The sequence below is a fragment of the Oryzias latipes genome, chromosome 13, assembly GCF_002234675.1.
Source record: "Oryzias latipes chromosome 13, ASM223467v1".
NCBI lineage: Eukaryota > Metazoa > Chordata > Actinopteri > Beloniformes > Adrianichthyidae > Oryzias > Oryzias latipes.
In genome coordinates, this window is record NC_019871.2 from 11708959 (window position 1) to 11734254 (window position 25296).

Genomic DNA, 25296 nt, shown 5'->3' on the forward strand with positions numbered 1-25296 from the left:
ACGCGGATGTGCTCTCTGTACGCCGGCAAAACTAAGCCGCTTTCAGCGGTAACTTCCGTGTCTCTGTGACCCATATTCGTTCAAAAAAGGAACATGAAAAACAAAAATGATCACTTTATTACTGTCTCAATGAATATAAGAAAAATATCAAAAGATTTATGATAACTAGGCTGCTTTGTCATACGATAGCTCCTGCTAGGCTACTACTAGCGCCGCCGCAGAGCTCTTTGGTGTATGCCGGCATTTGGGCAACTGGCTGGTCTGTTGTCAGACAGCTGATATTGTAGTTTAGGGTCGAATAGGAATAATACTATTCAGGACTTGTCTTTTATTAACTTTAGCAGTCAGTTGCTTTACATTCGAAGGCTATAAGGATACATGCTAACTGACTAGCCGATCATTGATCCTGTTATTAATTTACGTCATAGATTTACAGCAGATACCTTCACATTTCTGTCTGTGTGTGTCTCATTACATTGCATTGAAGACACGCAGGATGTTTAGAGAACAGATTTATTTATTTTAAAAAGCACAAAAGCATCCATCGTATTCACGTTCATTCACATGATGATGATCTCTGGTACACCCTCCGGTCATCTTGCTGCAAAGCCGCTTCCTGCCGCTACTTCCGTGTCTCTGTGAGCATTCAATAGGGGTGAAAATAAAAGCAAGAATGGTCGATCTGTTATTGTCTCGATGACAATCTGAAAAATATCATATTAAGCTGGCTACTTCGCCGAAAGCACTTACCTTTAGCTTGTAGCATAACAACAATAGCGGTACGTCACGTTTCCCAGAATGCTTTCCTGCCAATCATTGGCCAATCACCGTGTCCCTGTGACCAAGGTCTAACAACAAGACCAATGGTTGGCCGCAAAGCATTCTGGGAAACGTGACGTACTGCTATTGTTGTTATGCTACACGCTAAAGGTAAGTGCTTTCGGCGAAGTAGCCAGCTTAATATGATATTTTTCAGATTGTCATCGAGACAATAACAGATCGACCATTCTTGCTTTTATTTTCACCCCTATTGAATGCTCACAGAGACACGGAAGTAGCGGCAGGAAGCGGCTTTGCAGCAAGATGACCGGAGGGTGTACCAGAGATCATCATCATGTGAATGAACGTGAATACGATGGATGCTTTTGTGCTTTTTAAAATAAATAAATCTGTTCTCTAAACATCCTGCGTGTCTTCAATGCAATGTAATGAGACACACACAGACAGAAATGTGAAGGTATCTGCTGTAAATCTATGACGTAAATTAATAACAGGATCAATGATCGGCTAGTCAGTTAGCATGTATCCTTATAGCCTTCGAATGTAAAGCGACTGACTGCTAAAGTTAATAAAAGACAAGTCCTGAATATTATTATTCCTATTCGACCCTAAACTACAATATCAGCTGTCTGACAACAGACCAGCCAGTTGCCCAAATGCCGGCATACATCAAAGAGCTCTGCGGCGGCGCTAGTAGCCTAGCAGGAGCTATCGTATGACAAAGCAGCCTAGTTATCATAAATCTTTTGATATTTTTCTTATATTCATTGAGACAGTTTTAAAGTGATCATTTTTGTTTTTCATGTTCCTTTTTTGAACGAAAATGGGTCACAGAGACACAGAAGTTACCGCTGAAAGCGGCTTAGTTTTGCCGGCGTACAGAGAGCATATCCGCGTGAATGACTTATGACGTGAATAATTACTGCGTTCGAACGGATTAATTATTGCGTTCAAACGACATAATTATTGCGTTCGCACGAGTTAATCATTTCGAGGGAACGGAATAGTATTTTGAGGGAACGCAATAGTATCTTATGGGAACGGAATAGTATCTTGTGGGAACGGAATAGTATTTCGTGCGAACGACATAATAACCTGTGGTAACAAGATATTAATCTGTGGGAACAAGATATATTTTTATATCTTAATGTCAGGACACGGGCTCCGTACAACAGCAAGATAATGTTTTGAACATAAAAATGAATACATTTATTAAAGCGAGGAGGCATGATAAACATCAAACCACTGCTAGTGGTGCTGGTGCTTTTATGTATAAAATAGCAACAGTTATTAACATTTTTGCAGTATTGCTTACTCAAGAGCCACAGACAGTATGTAGTCCTAAACTGTTAATTATATTTTAGACCTTAAACTTGTAATAAAAGGATTAAGACATGTTTATTTGTAGATCAGCCTTTAATCATCTGAAATTAGTTGGCTTTTCTGCTAATACCAAGATGTGCAGAAAGTATCTAATGCAATAATGTTGATAACGTTGTTTATGACAAGATTGAATCCCTCGGCTAACGGAATAACTCTCAATCACAAACCGCAATTCGTTGCTGGTTTCAGCCCTCAGTAGGGAAAAGTGTGGCAATCTTAATTCCTTAAAAGTAACTTAAAATAGGGTTGATATGGTCCCAAGTGAAAAGCAACAGTTAACATAATCATTCAGAGAGCAAAAACAAAGCTGCAAGTGTTAAATGTGTGAAAACAAAAGACCAAAGTATGCATTGTGCCTTAGCACTCTTCAAAAGCCAACAAATTGAAGTTTTCACCTTTCTTACGAATTTATCAGTTCTTTGTGTAAAATTAAGTCTGAGATTTTCAGGCACTCTTTGCATGCATGCTTTTTTAAAAAGGCCCCACCTGACTATTTCAGTCAAATTAAGGTCTGAAACCGGTCCAAACTATGTTGAGTGCATTTTGAAGCAGGCCACATAAATGGCATCCCAACAAGCTAATTGTTGGTAAACAAAGACATTTTTCTTCTTTATGACTGAAAAAAATTGCTTCTTCAGTATCACACCACACTGCTTTGCGATTAAACTTGCCTTTAATCGCAAAGCAGTGCGATTAAAGGCACTACAATAAAATACTACCATATGTTATTGTAGTATAAGTTGTCTTTTCCTTGCACAGTGGGCAGGGGAACGACTTACACAATTTAAAAAAATAAATAAATAGTAAGAATCACTAGAGGGCACTGTAGGTGTATATCAGTATTTCTTACTGAGGCCAATGCAAAAAAAGAAACGCTGCTCAGTTGTACGCCAGGCTTGGCGGAATTGTTCCAAAGCAACATAGAGAATGAAGAATTTAAAAGATTAGGCCAATGTACGTTGAAAGTAAAATCTGGTTGAACTTTGACCAATCAGGGATTCAAATTAAGTATTCATGTATGGATGTTGTTTTTCAAAACACTGTATAACCAATAGGTTGAAAATTGATCATGGAGGACAAATTAATAATTACAATCTATGGCCGGCCGGGATTAAATGACTTGAAGTTCTTCATATATCGGCTATATCGGTGAGCCTTTTTCCACTGTGCTTGTGCTAGTATCAGAAAGGGACAGTTCAGTTTGAAGACAATATGCCAAAGTGTGTCCAAAACCTGTATTTAGCACATCTTTGAACGCTCGTACATGCCCGGTGAAGGTTGCATTATGCTCCAGTGGGACTTGTATATTATTTCTCACTTCTTTATCATGCATTTTTTGGCTGCTGCAACTTAAACTCCGAAGCGATTTATAGTCCAAAAAAATGTGGTAATTTCCCCATAACTGCTTTTGAAATTTAAAGAGTATTGTTTCAAGCTGTATTTTGCAAAAAAAAAAAAAAAAAAATGCAGATACTGACAAAAACTGTTAAGTAAGCAATCAGAAAGCAATGAAAACGTGTCAAATGTTTAATCTGCACTTAGCTTTTCCAAACTGGAGGGTTTCCCTCCCTCACAGGTGTTATGTCTCTCAAAGTGTCTAAGCATCATTGTTTCTCTTTAAGGAGAGGCTTTGAAAGAGCTCTCAAATTAGATTGGGGGATGACGGTTCTTGCTCATTGCCTGCTGCACCTTTAGTAATGATCATGATGCTAAGTGTAGAGCCTGTTGGGGAATAATAAACTGCCTGTCCTTTAAAAAAATGAGCTGAGTTAGCTTGAACAAGTGATGAAAAAGGAAAGAAAAAGAAAATTAAAGCTACAAGTAGCATTTAGCGGGCCCGAGCACGTGCGACCGCATGGCACGAGCGACCGCCCCGTGAGCAACGCCCTGCTCGAGCCATTCTCGTCGTTTTTTCTTGTCCATTCTGGAGCTCCAAGCTATTGTTAATACGACAGCAGCCTGGGGGGGGGGGGGGGGGGGGGGGGGCTGTAATCTGTTGCCTTAAGGGACAAAGACTTTTGCATATAGCATGAAAAAAATTCAAGCAATGATGATAATTGCTATCACTGTCCCTAAGGATGAGAACAATAGAACTCATTCAATTTCCACTACAATGTCTAGATGAGTGTCAGCTATGTCTGATAACTTGGCCAATTAGCTGGACCGGGATCTTGCAAAGTGCAGGTGGTTAACGTCCAGTGTAATGAGTCTGTGGACGGCAACAGTACAGCATAGCTTTTGGTTTCCACAAGAGAAGAACTCCTGACACATCTGCCCTAACAGACAACTACAAGAGGAGTTGAAATGTATAACACGGTGAAGGAGTTTTTGTGCAGAAAAAGGTACAATTAGAAAAGCTGGTAGCAGTGACTGCAGATGGGACTCCTGCTATGATCAATAGACAAACAGGTTTCATCACTCACTGTAAAGCTGACCCAGACTTTCCAAAATGTCTGCATTACTGCTGCGTCATTCACCAGCAGGCCTTATGTGCAGAAGTGATTGGCTCTGGACATATAATGACTCTTATTCTGAAAATCGTAAACAACCTCAGCTGCAAAGCAAAACAGCACAGGATTTTTAAGGTGCTATTGGAGGAGATGTCTGTTGAATATGGTGAATATGAACATTGTGAATCTGAACTTGCATTCTTGACTGACATTACTGGAAAACTAAACCACTTGATCTGCGAGCTGCAAGACAATGGCAAAACTATTTTTTTTTGACCAGCCTGCCTGAGCCAGTGTTTTTCTTGTGGGGATCTTTTCTGCCAGGGCTTGTCAGCTTGGTCAGTGGATGTTGCTGCAGTTGTCTCCCTTGCTGGGACAGCTGGAGTTAAACACAGCAGCTCACGGCTCTGAAGTGGACCCCGTTGCTGTCCCAGTCTGGATGGGCACTGTGGCGATGTTCCAATGGCCAGGCTGGCTCCTGGTATAAAGAGATTCCCAAATACCATTTCCTAACCGCAGAGCCAAGGATGTGTTTACATGTTTAGGTCAAAAATGTGATGGACAGCTTCATGTTGTCTAAACATGCCACCCTGTTATTAATCCAGTTGATATGGTTCTCCATCTGTGTCTAGGTGATAGAAAAGCATTTTTTTTTATATTTACAGCTCTAAGCAAACAAACAGTTGTCTATATAAAAGAGCTTTTACAATTGTGCACTTTTAGCAGGTCTCTGAGTTCATGTGACCAATGTATGGTGGATTTTCACAGACCTTGTTTAAAACTGAAGGTGAGAGAGACTTAGAGAAATGGCTTCATTGTTCTGGAGTTCTTTGTTTCATCCACAGAAGAGTAGAATTGGTGATTGATTTTGAAAAGCTGCTGAAAAAAAGTATCTTTTCAAATTGCAATTTCTAACTTGGGTTTTACATTTTGTTTTCCATTTTTTGTGCTTTATTTGGGAAGCATTTGTTATTTGTTTGGTGTTTTTAAGGTTCTGCAAATATACACATCATTTTTTAGAGACATTTGTTATCAGTTGTGTTTGTTGATTTGTAGTTTAATTTCATTGGATGTATAGATGTCGTGTGGGGGGGAGGCTCGACAGCAGGTAGGACCCAGGCGCAGAGACGGGAGGCAAACGGGTTCAGGGCAAGTGGGTTTATTTAACTAACAAAAAGCGCTGCAGAGCAGGATGACAAAACTAAAAACAAAAACTTACTGTGGCTTGGCAAGGGACATGGACGCCAGACAAGAAGACGTGATCAACATGAGCAGAAGTTAATGGACCAGCACAGGAGGAAGGCAGAGACAAGACTTATATACAGACAGGGCAGACAAGACACAGGTGAACACGATTAGGGCAGATGGGGACCAAAGGAAGTAAAACTCAAAAACATGACAAGACAGGAAACCTTTCAAAATAAAACAGGAAACAGAACCAAACAAGACAGAACAAGAACTAAAGCGAAAAAAAAGACAGCAAACTGAAACCATGACAATAGAAAGGAAAAGAAGTTCAAACATTGATTATAAAAAAGGATATAAGAGATTAAAAAAAAAGAAAAAGGAAAAGAAAAAAGATAAAATATTGATTTAATTGCATTTTGAATGAATAAAAAACAATGATTAATAGAATCAGAAATCAGAAAAAGTTTTATTGCCAGGTTCAGTAGAGCGCACTTTACAAAACGAGGAATTTGACTTGGTGTATAGTGCAATTAAGAATAAGTTAAAAATTAAGTTAACAACAACAACACACTATATACAGTAGAGTAAGGTGAATTAAAGTGGGAGCACAGATGGGCTGGGATGGTGGGGCCTGTAAGTGGCACCGACAGTCCTTTGGTGGGGGGGGGGGGGAGGGGGGGTCACCTGGGGGAGTTGGGGTTCTGTTCAGCAGGCTGGCTGCAGTGGGGAAGAAGCTGTTCTTGTGGCGCGAGGTCCTGGTCCTGATGGACCGGAGCCTCTTGCCAGAAGGGAGGGGCCGAAAGAGATTATGTCATGGATGAGAGGGGTTGGCTACAATCCTGGCTGCCCGCCTCCAGGTCCTGGAGATGTGCAGCTCCTGGAGAGACGGGAGGTGGCAGCCGATCACCTTCTCTGCTGAGTGGATGACGCGTTGCAGCTTGGCCTTGTCTCTGGCCGTGGCCGCAGCGAACCAGACTGTGATGGAGGACGTGAGGGTGGATTCGATGATGGCGGTGTAAAAGTCTACCAGCATCTTTTCAGGGAGGTGAAACTTCTTCAGCTGCCTCAGGAAGTACATCCTCTGCTGGACCTTCTTAGTGATGGAGCTGATGTTCTGCTCCCACTTGAGGTCCTGGCTGATGATGGTTCCCAGGAAGCAGAAGGACTCCACAGAGGTCACCGGGGAGTCACAGAGGATGGCAGGGGGGAGGGGGGCTGGGGCCTTCCTGAAGTCCACTGTCATCTCCACTGTCTTCAGAGCATTAAGCTCCAGGTTGTTAGCGCTGCACTATGACACCAGCCTGGCTATTTCACTCCTGTAGGCCGACTCATCTCCGTCAAAGATGAGGCCGATGAGTGTGGTGTCGTCAGCAAACTTCAGGAGTTTGACAGACAGGTGACCAGCTGTGCAGCTGTTTGTGTACAGGGACAGTAACAGGGGTGAAAGGACACAGCCCTGGGGGGATCCGGTGCTTGTGGTCCGAGTATCTGAGACGAGCTTCCCCAGCCTCACATACTGCTGTCTGTCCGTCAGGAAGTCTGTGATCCACCTGCAGGTGGAGTCAGGCACATTCATCTTGGAGAGTTTTTAATACTAAGTCTAGACAGATTTAACACAGGTTTTTGGATGAAAAAGGATTTTTTATAAATCATCTGTTACACTTTTAAGTCTGAAAAAAATATGGAAGGCAGCAAACACAGATCCCTACCGTTTTTAATTTTTTTGTGCTGATATTTGAAAGATAAGTTATGCAAAAAAATAGGTGTTTGCAGTTTTGCCTAAAAAGACGTTTTCGGACCTTTTTGGATCAAATGTTGTCTAAAAGTTCACCTGTAACTTCAATCATTCTGAATTTTTTTAGGAAAACTAAACCACTTCAACTGTGATCTGCAAGGCAATGGTAAAACTATATTTTTTATGGAACAGCCTGCAGTGTTTGTTGTGGGGATCTTTTCTGCCAGGGCTTGCCGGCTTGGTCGGTGGTTGTTGCTGTTACCAATCCAGTTGATATGGTTCTCCATCTGTGTCTAAGTGATATAATCAGAATCAGAATCGTTTATTGTCATTGTACATGGGGATACAATGAAATTGCAGCAGCCTTGGAGTGAAGGAGTTACATAAAATAAAAATAAAAATAGAATAGAAAAAGAAAAACTGTATTTACAACTCTTAACAAAAAATGAACAATATGGACAGAAACTGTTAAATATTAAATATTTGTGAATAAAATAGAATGGAATTACATGAGTTGCTGTGAGCACAGCTTAATAAATATCAAGTTATTGCACAGTGACCCGGTTAGACAGTCAGGATATTGCACGCATTGTAGTAAAATTAGAGTGAGGTGTGGTTGGTGGACGTATGTGCATTCCGTATGATAATTGCCTGTGGAAAAAAGCTGTTTCTTAGTCTGTTTGTCCTGGTTCTGATGGACCTGTACCTCCTTCCAGAGGGCAGCAGTTCAAACAGAGGGAAAGCAGAATGGGTGGAGTTAGTGGTGATGCTAGTCACTCTGCTGAGGCAGCGAGACTGGTAAATGTCCTTCAGTGAGGGGAGGGGGCAGCCGATGATTCTCTGCGCTGTCTTTACCACTCTCTGGAGACTCTGCCGTTCTGCTTCGGTGCAGTGGGAAAACCACACTGTGATGCCATAGGACAGAATGCTCTCAATGGTTGAGCGGTAGAACGTTACCAGCAGCTCCTGGCTGACGTCGTTCCTCCTAAGTTTTCTCAGGAAGTGCAGGCGTTGCTGGGCCTTCCTGATGACAGTCATGGTGTTGTTAGACCATGTGAGGTCAGCAGAGATGGTGGTGCCCAGGAGGGTGAAGCTGTGGACCCTCTCCACACAGTTTCCATCAATGTAGAGTGGGGGTGGATCTGTTCTGTTTTTTCTGAAGTCCAGGATGATCTCCTTGGTCTTGGTGGTGTTCAGGATGAGGTTATTAGCCTGACACCACCTTGAGAGTTTCAGGACTTCGTCTCTGTAGGCCGTCTCGTCGTCCCCAGAGATCAGCCCCACCACAGTAGTGTCGTCTGCAAACTTCACCACGGTGTTGCTGGTGTGGGCTGGTCTGCAGTCTGCTGTGTACAGTGTATACAGCAGAGGACTCAGCACACATCCCTGTGTGGAGCCTGTGCTCAGCGTCCGGGTGGAGGAGAGGTGGGGGTCAAGTTTGACTGTCTGTGGTCTGTTTGTCAGGAAGTCCTTGATCCACGAGCAGGTGAGTGGGTGGAGTCCTAGTTCAGACAGTTTGTTGACCAGAATGTCAGGAATGATTGTGTTAAAGGCTGAGCTATAGTCCACAAAGAGCATCCTGGCGTAGGTGTCTCTGTGTTCCAGGTGGCTCAGCGCAGTGTGGAGGGTGATGGAAATGGCATCATCCGTTGATCTGTTTGCTTTGTAAGCAAACTGGTGGGGGACGAAGATTGGAGGGAGGGAGTCTTTGATGTGTCCCAGGAGCAGCCGCTCCAGACACTTTGTGATGACAGCAGTGAGTGCAACTGGGCGGAAGTCCGTGAGGAAGGCTGTGGATGAGGACTTTTTGGGTATCGGGATGATAGTGGATGACTTCAGGCAAGCAGGGATGAAAGCCTGAGCTAGCGACAGGTTGAAGATTTTTGTGAAGACCTGGGAGAGTTGATCGGCGCAGGCCCGCAGAACCTTTCCGGGAACTCCATCAGGTCCCGCCGCTTTCTTGGGGTTTACCCTGCTGAACATCCGTGCCATCCGTGCCACGTCCATAAAGGCATTGTTTTTATATTTAGAGCTCTAAGCAACCAAACAGTTGTCTATATAAAAGAGCTTTTACAATTGTGCACTTTTAGCAGGCTGAAAAAATTATCTTTTTAAAATTGCCATTTCAAATTTGGGTTTTAAATTTTGTGTTCTATTTTTCTGTGCTTGTATTGGAAGGATTTGTTATTATTTTGTTTAAAAGTGCTACATATTGTATATACACATAATTTATTTAGAGAAATTTGCTATACGTTGTGTTTTTTGGTTTTGTAGTTTAATTTCATTGGATTTATATTAAGGAAAAGAAGTTGCAGCATTGATTAAAAAAGGATAAAAGAGACATTTACTGTCTAAGTCTTATGTTACATCTGTAGAACTGTACTGAGAGTTGGGTTTTGTTTTGGAGCACATTCATATGTTTTGTTTGTAAAAAAAAAAGATAAAATATTAGGTTAATTGCATTTTACATGACTAGAAAAGCAATGATTATTCATAAAAATCTATGAAAGACATACAAAACAAATGAAAAAGCAGTCTGCCCTCCCTCTTGTGTCTAAACTATTGTCACCTCACTTCTGGGTTAGTTAGCATATGAACTGGCAGCTGGTGTGTGTGTGTGTGTGGGGGGGGGGGGGGGGGTGAAATTTGACTCCAGCAACAGGGATGATTGAGGAGCAGGCTGCAGCATGAGGAAAAGACTTAAGCATGTAAGAGGAAATGACATCCTACAGTTGACCAGTTCATTTTATATCTGTAAAGAATATTCAAGAAGCATTTAGACATGTTCAGCTATATGCGTGTGAAACTTGGTGTGGATATTTGAAGCATAAGTAATTTTAAAACACACTTGTTTGGAGTCCAGACGGAAAAAGCACAGGTTTTGGGATGAATCAGGATTTTTTTAAAATCATCTGTTTCACCTGGACTTCTGAAAAAAATATGGAAGGCAGCAAACACAGATCCCTACATTTAAAAAAATAAATGGTGTTGATATATGATGATTAAGTTATGAAAAAAAATAGGTGTTTGTAGTTTTGCCTAAAAAGACGTTTTCGGACCTTTTTGGATGTAATGCTCTCTAAGATGTCACCTGTAACTTCAATCATTCTGAATTTTTTTAGGAAGCAGTAGCACATAAATGCCTATGAAAGTTGAATTCTTGGTGCTGATAACCTAAACAGAATTTATGCTAAAAATCTTTGTTCAGTCCAAAATTTCATTAAAAAAATCAAGTGATGAAGTTTCTCGTAGACCCTATAGTGTTACATATCAAAGCTGGAGGTTATTAAAGGCATCTAATTCTGAAATCTCAGCTTCCTGAGACAAACGGCTGATTTATAATAAATTTCTATTATTTGGGTGCACATAATCGACCACTTCCTGTTACGCAGGCACCGTCAGGTGTACACCCATGAAACTTTACATGATGAGAGAGGACCCTTCTGAGTATCTCCAGTTTTAATTTCATGCACATCGGACAAAGCAAAGAGAAAATACAGGGCAGAATGTGCCCAATGCAATAACTAGGTGGCGCTATAGAGCTCGTCCAAGATTGTCATATCCATGGATTCAGAATAGAAGCTTCATCATATCCATTGAATTTCAGTGAGATTGGACAAGGAATGTGCACGTGAGAGCAACTTTTGTGTGCATAGCGAGATGCCCAACTTTGCCGCTCTGTCACGACCACACCCCCGCATTGAAAGTTATGGTTTTTTGTCAGAGTAAACTTCAATGGCTTTTCAACAGGTGGACGTCATTTTCAGGTGTGTCGGCTCATCCTACTCGGAGTAGTGATGCTCCAAGTAAAACATGTCATTTCCTCTTGCCAGCAGGTGGCGCTACACTTTTTCCAGATTTTTTCACTGCAGATGTGTTCAGAGTCAGACTACAATCATGCACATCAATTTTGGATTAGATTGGATTATGCATGGCTGAGTAATGGCCATTTTTCTTTTCATGGCGTGTTTTCGAAACGACCTCCAATTTTGACGCGCCGCCATGGTCACAAACATCCATAAAAACTTAAAAGCTTCGCAATTTAACATCGGACATGTGTCTAGTTTACAAAACCAAAGTTTGGAGTCATTACTCCAAAATCTCTAGGAGGAGTTCGTTCTAGAGCGAGGCCTGCAAATGTCCAAAATACAGCAAAAATGACATATTGTCATCAAAATATCAGACTTCCTGTGCGACTGACAGGTGGGTCCTTTCAGACTTTTTTGTAGGTCTCCATCTGAAGAACATGCCCTGTAAAAATCAAGCTTGTACGTTAAAGCGTATGCGGGGCGTCGGGACAAAAGTCACTGTAGGTGGCGCTATCGAGCCGTTTTTGTGCGCCCATGCCAATCTCCTATAAAATACGAAATTTTTCGCGACTCCTGATGTGTGTGCCAAATTTGGTGAGTTTTGGGGTATGTTAAAGGCCTCAAAAAGGCGACTCTTCCGGTAGAATAATAATAATAATAATAATAATAATAAACATTCGAATTACAATAGGGTCCTTGCACTCCGTGCTCGGGCCCTAAAAAGGCCAGTCAGAACATCAAAAGGCCTCCCAGTCAAATCGGCAGAGTCTGTTTATGTAAAAGAGTGTTTGGGGATGAATGCTAACCCAAATGAGAAGCAGTGACTGGAAGTCAAAGAAATGGCTAACCTAGTTTGATGACACCATAAGAAAATTCAGCCAATCTATATTGGTATTAGCACAGATTCCAGTCTGCTTTTGACTCAGAGTTGGAGACATCCGAGTCTCTCTTCTTCCACACTGCGATTTCCTTCATTATGTGTGTTTGAATGACTCTTCTGTCAGTGGAATATGTGAGGTGACGCATCCATCCATGACCAGTCTCGGCCCATTTTTAAGAGTTCTGTAGCTTGTTAGGAATTTTTCTTGAGCGCTCATCACACTTCCCTTTCTTAGCGAGTGCTCTGTGGACTGTAAAGGTACTTTAGAAATCAACTCGGAGGAATTATTTTGAAACTCACTTTCCTTTTACTCAATTAAGGAGAAAGCCTGCAAAAGGGCGGCCTCTCTCTCTCTCCCTCCTATGTCTGATTTTGTGCTCATTCGCCGTCCTCCATCCTCTCTCGTTCTTGCTGCGCCCCCACTTTCTCTTCCTTCTCACCCCGTGTCTCATGTTTGTGTCCCTGCACTCTGTATCCCCTCAGCTCTCAAGGACAGCCGGTTCCAGCTGGTGAATTTCTCTGACAACGAACTCCGGGTGTCTCTGTCCAATGTGTCACTCTCCGATGAGGGACGTTACGTGTGCCAGCTCTACACAGATCCTCCTCAGGAAGCCTACGCAGACATCACTGTCCTGGGTAGGTGTGAGGAACCATGTGTGAACCCCTCTCTCACACAGACACGCACTCTTTTATTAAATTCTGCTTGATTATAGATGGTGAACATGAAATAATTGTGATCTTTGATTCTGATATCTTTAGCAACTGAAACAAAATGTCAGCCAATTAAGCTCTTGCAGTGTTAGACAGCATAACGAAAAGGAGCAGATGCTGAAACTGATGGCTCAGACCGAGTCACTTTGGCAGCTGTGTTGACTCTGTGAATCCTGGTGAATGTTGACTTGGCTGCTCCAAACAATTCCCTGTTGAGAGTCAGCTGTGCCACACTTTGATGCTTAGGAAAGAAATTGCTCTAGTTTAGCTTTATTATACATGCAGTCTTCATGGGGGATTGAAATGAATTAAAAGCACTTTAAAGATATTACTTCAGTTGTACAATTGAAATAAAGATGCTACATTCCTGCAACAACAAAGAGTCCTTGAGCGAAATGTCAGTAACCTTTTATCTTATTAGAGCTCTCAATTAACTGACGTCCGACAACGTTTCACTGAGGATGAACTGAGACATGATGAAGTGCAATTGATATGAATGTACACATGGCGTGGACGTTGCAGTCACGTTTCTGAGGTTTTAGGGCAGCATTTTGCTCACTTAATGCTTAATCATGCATAACTAATGAAAGCTGCATGATGAACAAAGCCTCTGGTCTATTAAGTAATTACTATTTCATTTGTCTTACCTGCAGAACACGACGGACAAAGTTAGACCTAATTCGTGTACAAATATGCTGGAATGGAACAGAATTTATTTCTAGGATTTTGTGACCATAGATAATCACCATCACACGAGTATAAAAACTATAAACTGGGGATTCCACAATATTCCCTCCCCCAGGGCAGAGATTTGGTGGAAATGTATCAATTTCCTTCACACAGTGCTTTGTAATGTTACACCCTACTCAGATAGTTTTTTTTTTATCCCGTTTACACTGTTGACGTTCTTTGAACTACCAATAACTCTTCAACCATTTATGCAATTAACATAATTTCTGCAGATTCCGAAGCAGAGAAGAGCTGCGTTGCACTGTTATGCACCGCTAGAGTATTGTAAATTACTTTGATTAGGGGTTAGTCAGTACTCTCTTTTGCGGTGGCAGCTGGTTCAAAATGCTGCTGCTCGTATTCTGGTTGGAGCACCAAAGAAAGACCACATTACATCTTGGCTTCCCTTCTTTTATTTTAGGGTTCAGTTCAAGATTCTTTTATTTGTTTTTAAATCTTTGAATGGTCTCACCCCGCCCTACCTCTCTGAGAGTCTTTCTCCCTACACTCCTCTCTGGTGCCTCAGATCAGCTGATCAGCTTCTCATATTTGTGCCCCGTAGATCTGAACACTCTGCATTTTAACCTCCGTGATGCATCCTCTGTCCATTTTTAAAACTAAGCTTGAAACCCATTTTTACAGCCAAGCTTTTACTCTTCCATGTGACTGCTCGGTTTACTGCATTAGTACCGGTTTTTAATTATTTTATTTCTTTTATTGATTTGCTTGTTTTTATGCTTACATTTTATCCGTTGCTGTTCTTGATGTTTTATTGTAAAGTGCCTTGTACCAGTTTTGGCTGTGTGAAAGCGCTTTATAAATCAACTTTCCCATTGTAAAGTTTTGGATAAAAGCACAAAACCGACATGAAAAGCCGCTTTTCTCTGCGTCAGAATCATCTGATTCACTTTGGTTGGACTTTAGAGACTTACGGTATGTCAAAGTGCGCATCTTATTGAGAGTTCACCGGCGATATCTCTGGTATTAAAGGGTTAAAAACCTACAATATGTTCATAACATCACTTGATATTAATCAAGTCTTTACTGTCTGTAGTAATGCTAATAAGCATTGTAATAAAACATTACACGAATGTATACTATCCTAGAACACACTCATTTATTAAGTTGACTAACAAGTCCAGGTGGTTACCCACAAGCCCAAGTCATTTCTTTCTTTGTGTTTTAGTTGTATTGACAGTTAGTTGTATTGCTTCAGCTCTCTTGCTTCAGCTCTTGCTGAAATAAATGTTGATCCTAATGGTATGTAGTTCACAAATAAAAGTGCCAATCTGATTATATTTTGATCTATTGTAAACGTTTTTTTGTTTTTTGTTCATAGCTTTTTAGCCAAAATCCAAACACTTGTCATTTTCTAGGGCATAGTTTCTGCAGAGCAGCAGTGGTTTATTTTGTGGGTGGGACCGTTGTTGTAGAGCAACCTCGTCCCTACTTCCCATCACCCATATGTTTACACGCTCTCCCACATCCCCAACATCACATTACCCTTGCAACAAAAATGGTGAGCAATATTGGAGCCAGTTGACAGCTCAGACGAACGAGTAAAACAAAGACACGCACGGATATTTGCAAGTGGAGCCATCGAAATGGAGCTGGGCAAGGAGCCTGCGGCCTGCCAATAGTGGCTTCTACAGAACAGTTTCAAGCGTTTTCAAACAGAATTTTTTTGTCTGCTCCTGATTAACAATTTCAAATAAATACTCAGAAATGCAAATTTTAGTGGAATTTTTTTCTTTATAAGTCGATCATGAGAAACTCAATTCTCAATGGAGTGGGTTTTTTAAGAGTTTATTAGAAAAGGTTTTACACGTACTTGTTTTCGAAAAGCCTACTCAACAACATCAACTACTGGTATCTCATAAACAGGAGAGTTTATAAGTAAAGAAATAAAATAAAAGAGAGAAGCAAAACATTTTACATAATTTTCTGTATTATACCTTCACTATACTTTAAAAAATTATAATAAAATGACTTTTCTGGGTGCTGATATCTCTGCTTTTCTGTCCGTTGCTATGAGTCAGTCCCACCAGGCAGCCCAGTCATCGAGAGCCGGGAGGATGTGGTCAGCGAAGGGAATGAGACGGAGCTCACCTGCATAGCCATTGGCAGCAAACCAGCTGCCTCTATCAGATGGATGAAGGGGGAGGAAGAACTGACAGGTTGGTAAAATAACAGCCTCTCCCAGTTTGCTTCACGTGCTCCAGGCCTGTCCACTTCCCTGAGAGTCCTGCTCTCCATAGACTTTTCTTCTCTGTAAAAAAGTAGCTTTACACCAAATCTAAGTTGTACGGATTGTATCGACAGGTTTATGTACGAAGATCACCTGCTGCTTTGAGCAGTTGAAGAGAGACAGCGCTTTCCTCCTCTTTTTTCTTGAGACACGACATATTTTATATTCACAGCTGCAGCATTTCCAGCTTGTATTATGTCCGTAATAAATTTGTATTTGCCTTGAAGCTCTGCTCATGTTAATGTTCATTACAGAGATCAATGTTTGGATTTAACGTTGCTTAAATATTTATCGCCAACATTTTGTTTCACCTCAACGGTTGATGTTGTGTGCTTTTGAAAAAGTTTTCAACCCCATATTAATTTCTACTCAAGTCAAAACATCCCTTCATGGTGTAAACAGTGATGCACTTTTATTTGCATGTTTTATCTCCATTTCGGCGCTCTCAGCTGCCTGCAGGCGCTTGCAGAAGCAGGTTTATAATTTAAAGGGGTTAGAATTGAAATTTTATTACCTTTCAGTTTGGATTTTTTAAATTATTTATCACTAATTGTACAGGAACGGGGATATTTAGTCACTTTGTATTTACGCAGAGTGGTTGTTCCTGCCTGTTGTCAAATTATATATGTATTAGAATGGAGAGAATGCATTTAGCTTGTTGGGAGATTAAATATTTAGACAATCTGAAGCTTTATGCCATCTGCGCTCGCAGTGTTCCCTACAGGAGATGAAGTCAATTTCTGTTTATGAGTGCAGTGTAGGAGAGGGAAAAAGAACAGGACAGTTAGATCAGCAAAATGCCACCGACACGCTGAGCAGGGCTAATCCATAGTGGCAGCAGACACATAAAGAGAGCCAGAAAGTCACATCATCGTGTACCACACAAGAACACAAATCACTTCTCATTATGGACATACTCAACAATTCATTAGCCCCGCCTGTGTTGAGATGCAGAGCTGCACATCAAGTTGGTTTTTGGGAACCTCTGTGATCACGTTTGTCCTGCGCGTGAGTGCTCACAAGGCAGTTTTAGAGCCAAAACGTAATTCATTTAAACCAATTTGCTCGTTTTTTGTTTTTTTTCGCTCCCGTAGGTACAGGAAAGCTGTGATTTGCCTTTCAATTTACCACAAAAGGTGGCAAAATGTTCATTAGCATAAACGACAGCTGCAATATATTTTTTAACTGCACTACAGACCAGTTATTAGCTGCTAATATTGCTAAAGTGTTGGGAAAAACGAAGTTCCGTCTGACTGCTGCATTTAATTTTTTTTTTTATATAAATGCTGCTGCGTCACAGAGAAGTAGAAAGAATTTTAAAAGGTAGAAAACCTTGTACTCTTAGAAATGGACCAAATTCCACTTTCATTCTTTTAAAGAATTTGACAAAAGGAATAATATTTATTTAGGAAAAAATACTTTAAGATCATCAAGTCATGGAGAAAATAAAATTGGGGTTAGTCATGTTTCTAGTAATTGTTTCCAATATCTTTTAAATGTTTTTCAGTCAGTTTTATTCAATTTTCTTTTTTTAATAGCTTTTATTGTTACTTGGCCAATAAAGTAACAACATTTAATATTTAATTCACCTCAGAGATGTGGGCAGGACTGTTTGCGGTGTAAGCCTGCCCGTGCTTCCTATCATCCCTTTATTTACACTCTCTCCTGCTGTAGCTTACAGCCCCTCACAACCCAAACCTAACGTTACTGGTGGAACAAAAAATGGTGAGCAATATTGGAGCTATTCAAGTCTACAGTTATGAGCCAGATGTCTACCGGACAAGGAAAACAAAGAAATAGATGGATGTAGTCGCCGACAAATGGAAGCATCAGAGCAGGCAGATTGTGGTTTGCTGCAGTATCTTGTTTTTTCCCACAGAATGTTTTTGTCTGCTCCTGATTCACACCAAGTTAGATAAAGAATTACTCAGAAAAGCAATTTAAGCCTAATTTTGCAATATATTTCCTTTATCATGAGAAAAAGGCCTTCTTAACAGAGGACATGAAGTTTGCTAATGTTAGGGTAGAAGATGTTCATGATAAAGTGAGGTGGAAAAGGATGATTCGCTGTGGCGACCCCTAATGGGAAAAGCCGAAAGAGAAAGAAGATCATGAGAAAAAAGCCTCAAGAACATGTTAAATTCCCATAAGTTGTAAGTACCTCGGAGCGTGAAATTTGACCCATCCCCTGGATGGCGGGGAACTGCAGACACAGCCGGACGTGGGAACCATTTGGTGCTTAAACCCACCAATCCAACCCCTTAATGCTGAGTGTCAATTGGGCCACATTTTGTTATTTGGTGCGACTCAGCCATGGATTTTATCTCACAACCTTCCAGTCTCAGGGCCTACACTCTCCCACTAGGCCATTAGAACAACATTTGTTCTGTTCTTTTTTCAGATTTCTTATTACAATGTCAAGGTTTGCTTGGTTTGGTTTTGCTTTTTATTCTTTTACCTCAACTTGTTTTTTCATCAACTTGTTAAAATATGTAGTTTTAAAAAAATCAGTTTTAGTTATTCAAAACCAGGAAATGGCAGGTTTATATTTATTAAAAAACTGTCAAGACTGAAAAATAGCAATTAGCCAGAAATGGTTTCCTTTTTTACTCCCTGAAATCAGACTAAGGCCAAAATGCCCCAGGAGACAGTTTTACAGACCTACAACAAATCGGTGCACAATAACTTGAAGAAGCACCGAGGAAAATGACTCAGTCATCCTATCCAAATGAATATTCCAGGGATATCCCCGGTTTGGCTGTTTTTCTTGTAGTTAAAATGCTTTACATCTTGTGATGATAAATCACCTGCAAAAAGATGAGTAGAAAAGGCAAAACGCTTTAAGTGCAGCACAAGTTCTCTTCTCCTTAAACAGCATCCCCTCCTTACATCATTATTTTCTCATTCTAAAGTTGGTGAGGGTGAATCTAAAGTGCACTGCAAATTCATTTTAGACTGCTTTACTAATCACAACAACGATGCCGCAGTCATACATGTCAAAGCCATTTTGAGACGGCTTGATCTTTGACGGCTCTAGAGTGTGCCGGCTGCCAGAAGACTCAGGTTGTAAGCCGAGAGAGAAAATGTCACCCTGAGAAGAGGCCATGCTTGATTGCACTGGGATTGATCAGTGCTCGAAGCTCACAAGAGCATTTGATTTGACTCTCAAATGTCTACTGCATTCATGTTTGAGGTGGTCCGTGACCGGGTCCACAGTTGTTCCCCTCATCTGGGTTTGGATGACAGTTCTTATTGGCTAATTCAGTTTGACATGGACATCTGCTCTGCCTGTACGAGTCTGACTCTCACAACTGCATTTTTTTAGTACTTTCTTAATTTAAAAAATATTGGTAAAATGAATTATAGCTTTGAAATGAAGATTACTTTAGCTGTAGAAATATTTGGATGGCAATGAAAGGCTTTATAATCTCAGTAAATCAATCACATCTAGTGTCTTTTTTCCAGGAAAAAGTCATAAAATGGAATTATGGTAGTTTCATGATAATCATCCTTTTATAATTTTATCTGGAATGCTCTGAACACATTATGCTGTTGAGGTCAAAAATAATTACTAAAATGAAAAGTGCAAGCTGTACTTTGATGAAAACAGCAAAGAATACATGGACAGGGAATAAATGGAATTTGTTGCTCTTCAAAATTTGGACAGCTCCACACGTCGCATTGCTCTTCTGCCTGCACAACACATGGAAGCCAATGCTAAGAACCAGACAGAAATCCAGTTTTAAGCTTAATTTTCTTTATACATGTCCTCCTCCATGAGAAAAATGCTACAAGAGCATGTTAAAATAAAACCACCAAAAACATAATATATACTGGAGTGGGTCTTTAAACATTTAAACTTTTAGCGTTACAACTGTTTTCATCTGGTTTCTCACAGCTGTCATTAAGATGTTTAAATATCTACCAGATATCTGAATTTTGTGATTTAGGTGTGAAACAGCTTTAAATTCTTAAATCCTGTGCAACCCCTTTTAATGGTGTACTGAGAGATGGCCTGACAAATAAACAAGCTATAATTGTAAAATAAATGCTTTAACACTGGTTTGATGAAAAGCTAGGATTTAGATAAAATTCTTAGTAGAAACTTTATAACCCACAGCAACACTATAGTTAGTGGTTCAGAAGACAGCAACTCGTTTTTAGCACCATTTGTGAACTAAGTTGATCCATCCTTTTTTGTAGTGTTGCAAATGCATTGTCTAATGGAGACTGCACTCCAGTCAAATGCTGGAATTAAGCTGAATTAGGCAGAAATAAACTGAGACACACAGTAAAGTTCAACTGATTACTGTTGTTTGCAACTGTTATAAGGCAATTAGAGAGGCTTGCCTAGAGAACAATTTCTAATCACCATATCCCTCCAGTTCACAGTCCATTTCCTTGTACTCTTTGGTGCACAGGGCGCACCCTTTGGCAGGTATTTCTGGAAAAGCCCTCGCTGAGCTTACAAATGTGATCTAATGTGCTGTGCTTTGCTCCCGTGATTGCCGGGTGACAAAAAGATGTCTTAATGTGCATTTCTTATCGCTTTTTTGGCAGGGAACAAGCCAGCACTGCTCCCAGCACTTCACTCTAATAAAGAGGAGTTCATTGCTGTGGCTGTGCTTTTAAGAGTAAAAACAGGTCTCAGAGATACTGTGTGCACTTAATGGCTGCTCTGTAGGGCACAGCTAGATGTGCAAGATACATTTTTACATGTTTTGTTGTTTTCCAGTGCTGGTCCAGCATGTGTTATGGTCCAGAAACTGCTCTGCCCTCAAAAAGCAAGTGTGATTTCAAATGGCTCCTTGACCCACTGCACATGGTTGGGGTGGGGCTGTAATTATTTCCTCACTTCATTAAGTGCAAGTAAAGCATCACACTCAGCACTGTAGCTAATGCGATGCCCCTGTGGCATTGTAAAGCTCTCTAAATGAATGCCCCTCTGACAGCCTTGGGCCAAGTGGGCAGCAGATTACTGCAGGGTTAGCCCCAACAATGCTCCAGCCTGAAGCAGCAGAAGCATTCATTATCAGGCTTGATACGACCCAGGCGCTTCTCGCTGATCTCGTCAGAATCGAAGGCCTCAGGCTTGTCTGAATCCTCTGAAGTCTCATTCTGGCACCACATAACTGAATAACAAATTAAATGTAAATGCCATCTGAAATTACTCCACTTTGACAGGTAATATGCTCTTAATAGCTGTGACTATTTGCCTATTACAGCCTCTGCAGCAGGTAACTTCTGCAAGCATCTTAATTTGCTTTTGAACTTTTCAGCTGTTCACGTCATTTCCTTTTTTTTATGCTTTTCTAGGTGAAATGACAGTGGAGGAGATGTATGACAGGATGTTTACCGTCACCAGCCGGGTGAGGTTTTCTGTCACCAAGGAAGACGATGGACTCCCAGTGGACTGCATCATTGACCACCCAGCTGTGAAGGACCTCTTGGCAGAGAGACACTTGGAAGTGCTATGTGAGTGATCCAATTTTTTTTCCCTTAAATATCCAATTCGGAACCAAACCACACAGTGCCAGAGAAAGTCCCATTGCTTGGACAAGCTAGCAGTTTAATTAGTTACTCGTAGTGCTGAGGCAAAGAAGCTACAATGCTTCAAAGATTTCATTAAAAAGAAATGATAAACAGAAGTTTTGGAAAAAATAACTGGCAGACTAACATAGAAATTATACAGCTGAATAAGAAACATGGTAACTTCAGAGATACCAAAGCTGGGTCTTTGATAGTCTCTCATTTCCGTCGCTTGGCAAAAATAAGATTGTTGTTTCACTCCACTATAATTTTTCTGCTGGACTAAAGAACTAGCAGTACAATCTGTAAACATCTGTTACGTTTTTGCCTCTAGTTTAGTGCAACTGCATTTTCCAAGGTTTTTTCCATGAATTTTCCATGGTCAGACCCATTTAACGTTTCGCCAGAGACCATTTGGATGAGGATTGGGAAGAACGTCATGTGGTCAGATGAGACCAAAATGGAATCCTTTGGCGTAAATGCCACTCGTTCTCTTGTAATAACACATTTTTGTTCTATGGGCTCATGGAGTGGTCTACCACCTTGATAGTTTCTGCAAGCAACGCCACCTGTGTGCCTCTTAGAGGTTTACCCATTTTTTCTCCCACAGACAGCCCCTATTCACCCATAACAGCTCTTGTGGCTTTCACATTAGATATATGTCGTCCGTTCAAGAATGGACTGAATGCATGTTCTTGAACATGCTTCGATCATATGGTGTTCACACAGGTCTGTCGCTTCCTGATACTGGCGTGTGTATTTACAACTGGAAGAGGTTTGGTGTGAAATGTCAAAATGGTGCAAATCTCATGAATCTTGCTCCAGGCTTTTTCTTTCACAGCCCTTTTCCGATTTATGAAAGAAGTGGTGGCATATACTTCCAGCCGGGCACAAACCGCAATTTTGTATCTGTAATTGTAATCCTTGACACTCATGTTGGCAGAGGTCAACTGCTTTTTGGGGCACAAGTTCACCTCTGAAAAGGGGTTTGGATGTTTGTACCAACATGTTTACAATAAGGTGTCTGTCACTGCTCCATCACTGATGTCAATGCTGCAGTGGATGCAAACGGTTGTTTTTTTTTAGTCCAGCCAATAGTTAGTAAATCTTCTCTTTTCTTAACTGCAAATGCTGAAACATTTCTTTATGGTGAGTCTCATAGTGGTGCTGAATGTTGTATTCTTTGAACACTGCGACCTGTTGATGACATACCAAGCATGGGGGTTTTGCATTCAGCTTCGAGAAAAAAAAAACTCTGTCCATTTTTCCTGGAAAGCTCTTCACTACACTTCACTTTTTGACAACATTTTGGTCTTTAGGGTGTCACTACTGATCATCCTTACAGCAAGATAACAGCGGTGAGGCTCATAGGAAACCAAAGTACATCCTACCCAGAGCAGAGCGGTTAGATTTTGCTTTTGGCACGTGCAGTTATGCTGTTTCACTTGTTTTGCTTTTTCTTTGCTCCCCCTAGTGGCGGAATTGCGCATTTCGGTTATTGCTTTGAAAAATTATAACTCGCCACAGGAATGGACTAGAAACTTGCTTTCTTTTTTAAACATCCTTATGATTTTTACTCTCCATGTGTGGGCCAGACTTAACCACCCGGCGGGCCGGATGTTTGACACCCCTGCTTTAGATGTTGAGAAGATCTGCATGGAATAATGGACCAAAATAGCTGCTACAGTGTATGCAAACCTGATAAAGACCTACAAGAAACATTTGACCTCTGTCATTACTAAACAGGGTTACATTATAAAGTATTGAAATAAACTTTTGCTCATCCTAATACTTTTACATTTATATTGTTACTGAACAAAAACTTTTTTTCAAAAACCTTGTACAAATAAATACAGAGAAACCTCAGTCTACAATGTCATTTCCTGGATTCTTTGTTTTGATGTGGTCAAATGACACAAAGTTTAAAATCATGTCTTGGTCAAATATCTAAAAAATATGCTCAATGAGTAGCATTTTTTTGGCAATTACGTCACACTAAGAAGCAAGTTGGGTTTGGACGTTAATCGTCTGAACCATCAGACCTTTAAAGTTTTCTATTAAAGTGCTTTACATTCATCATATTTAGTTATCTTAACATGTATCAATCTTTAAAAAAATATTTGGAAGTCTTAGGTTAGAAATAAGAAATTAAAATGATGTCAAAAGTTGTTTGGATGTTTTTAAAGAAGTGCCCTGATTGACAAGACAACACAAGTTGCTAACTACTGTCAAACATCAAACAAATGTGAACGTAACCTTTTGTAGTCTGTCCATTTTTTTACTTTTTTAAAGGAAGATAACTGTTTTGTGTGACCTTTCAAGAAAAATAGAAAGCTTCACTCGAGCTGCTTGACATTTTGGTAATCTTTTGCTCGCATTGATAAAAACGAAAAAAAAAAAACATCTTGCTTAAAGCGACTGCAGACCGACTATAAAGCTATAAAGAAAACAGTTTTGTCATTTATTTTGGCTTCAAACAATGAATTAATTTCTAAATTTGAGAAAATGATTCTTTTCACTTTTTTTTGTTTGTTTTTTTTGCTTTCAGATAAGCCTGAGGTTAAGATTGTGGTGACATACCCCGAAGGGTTAACTAGAGAGGGAGACAACCTTGATTTGACGTGTATTGCAGAAGGAAAACCACAGTGAGTATTCAACTGGATCATATATTTTCACTTTAATGCTTCCTTTAAAGTTTAAAGAAGTGTTTTTTTGTTTTTGTTGAAAAACAAGTTTCATATATTCATTATGATTTGATATTCTGTATTATTTTCAGTCTTACTTAAAACAGAAAAAAAAAGAAAAAACACACAACCTCATAAATATATATACATGCATGCGTACGTGCATACATACATACATACACACATATACACACATAAATATACACATATATACACTGACCAAAAATATAAACGCAACACTTTTGTTATTGCTCCCATTTATCATGGTATGAACTCAAAGATGTGAAACATTTTCCACATACACAAAACAACCAGTTCTCTGAAATATTGTTCACAAATCTGTCTAAATCTGTGATAGTGAGCTCTTCTCCTTTGCCAAGACAATCCATCCTACCTCTCTACCTCTAGGTGTGCCATATCAAGATGCTGATTAGACAGCATGATTATTGCACAGGTGTGCCTTAGACTGGCCACAAGAAAGGGCCACTCTGAAATCTTCAGTTTTGTTTTATTGAGGCGGTCAGGGGACTCAGACAACCAGTCAGTATCTGGTGTGTCCACCATTTGCCTCAGGAAGTGCGACACATCTCCTTCGCATAGAGTTGATCTGGTTGTCTATTGTGGCCTGTGGAATATTGGTCCACTCTTCTTCAATGGGAGGGCGAAGCTGCTGGATATTGGCAGGAACTGGAACACGCTGTCGTATACGCCGATCCAGAGCATCCCAAACATGCTCAATAGGTGACATGTCCGGTGAGTATGCTGGCCATGCAAGAACTGGGATGTTTTCAGCTTCCAAGAATTGTGTGCAGATCCTTTCAACATGGGGCCGTGCATTGTCATGCTGCAACATGAGGTGATGTTGTTGGATGTACGGCACAACAATGGGCCCCAGGATCTCGTCGCGGTGTCTCTGTGCATTCAAAATGCCATCAATGAAATGCACCTGTGTTCTTTGCCCATAACAGATGCATGCCCATACCATAACCCCACCACCACCATGGGCTACTCGATCCACAACATTGACATCAGAAAACCGCTCACCCACACAATGCCACACACGCTGTCTGCCATCTGCCCTGAACAGTGTAAACCGGGATTCATCCGTGAAGAGAACACCTCTCCAACGTGCCAGACGCCATCGCATGTGAGCATTTGCCCACTCAAGTC

General features: G+C 40.7%; 1 protein-coding gene across 3 annotated transcripts in view; it reads left to right on the top strand.

Moving 5' to 3' along the window:
- Positions 1-25296, top strand: part of LOC101167886 (cell adhesion molecule 1) — a 196512-nt gene that overhangs the window by 140814 nt on the left and 30402 nt on the right. For all 3 annotated transcript variants that reach the window (XM_011482434.3, XM_011482431.3, XM_011482432.3), the window contains 4 exons: positions 12709-12861; positions 15705-15842; positions 21230-21388; positions 23991-24087. In XM_011482434.3, the coding sequence (XP_011480736.1) occupies positions 12709-12861; positions 15705-15842; positions 21230-21388; positions 23991-24087 (547 nt within the window). The remainder of the gene's footprint in view (positions 1-12708; positions 12862-15704; positions 15843-21229; positions 21389-23990; positions 24088-25296) is intronic.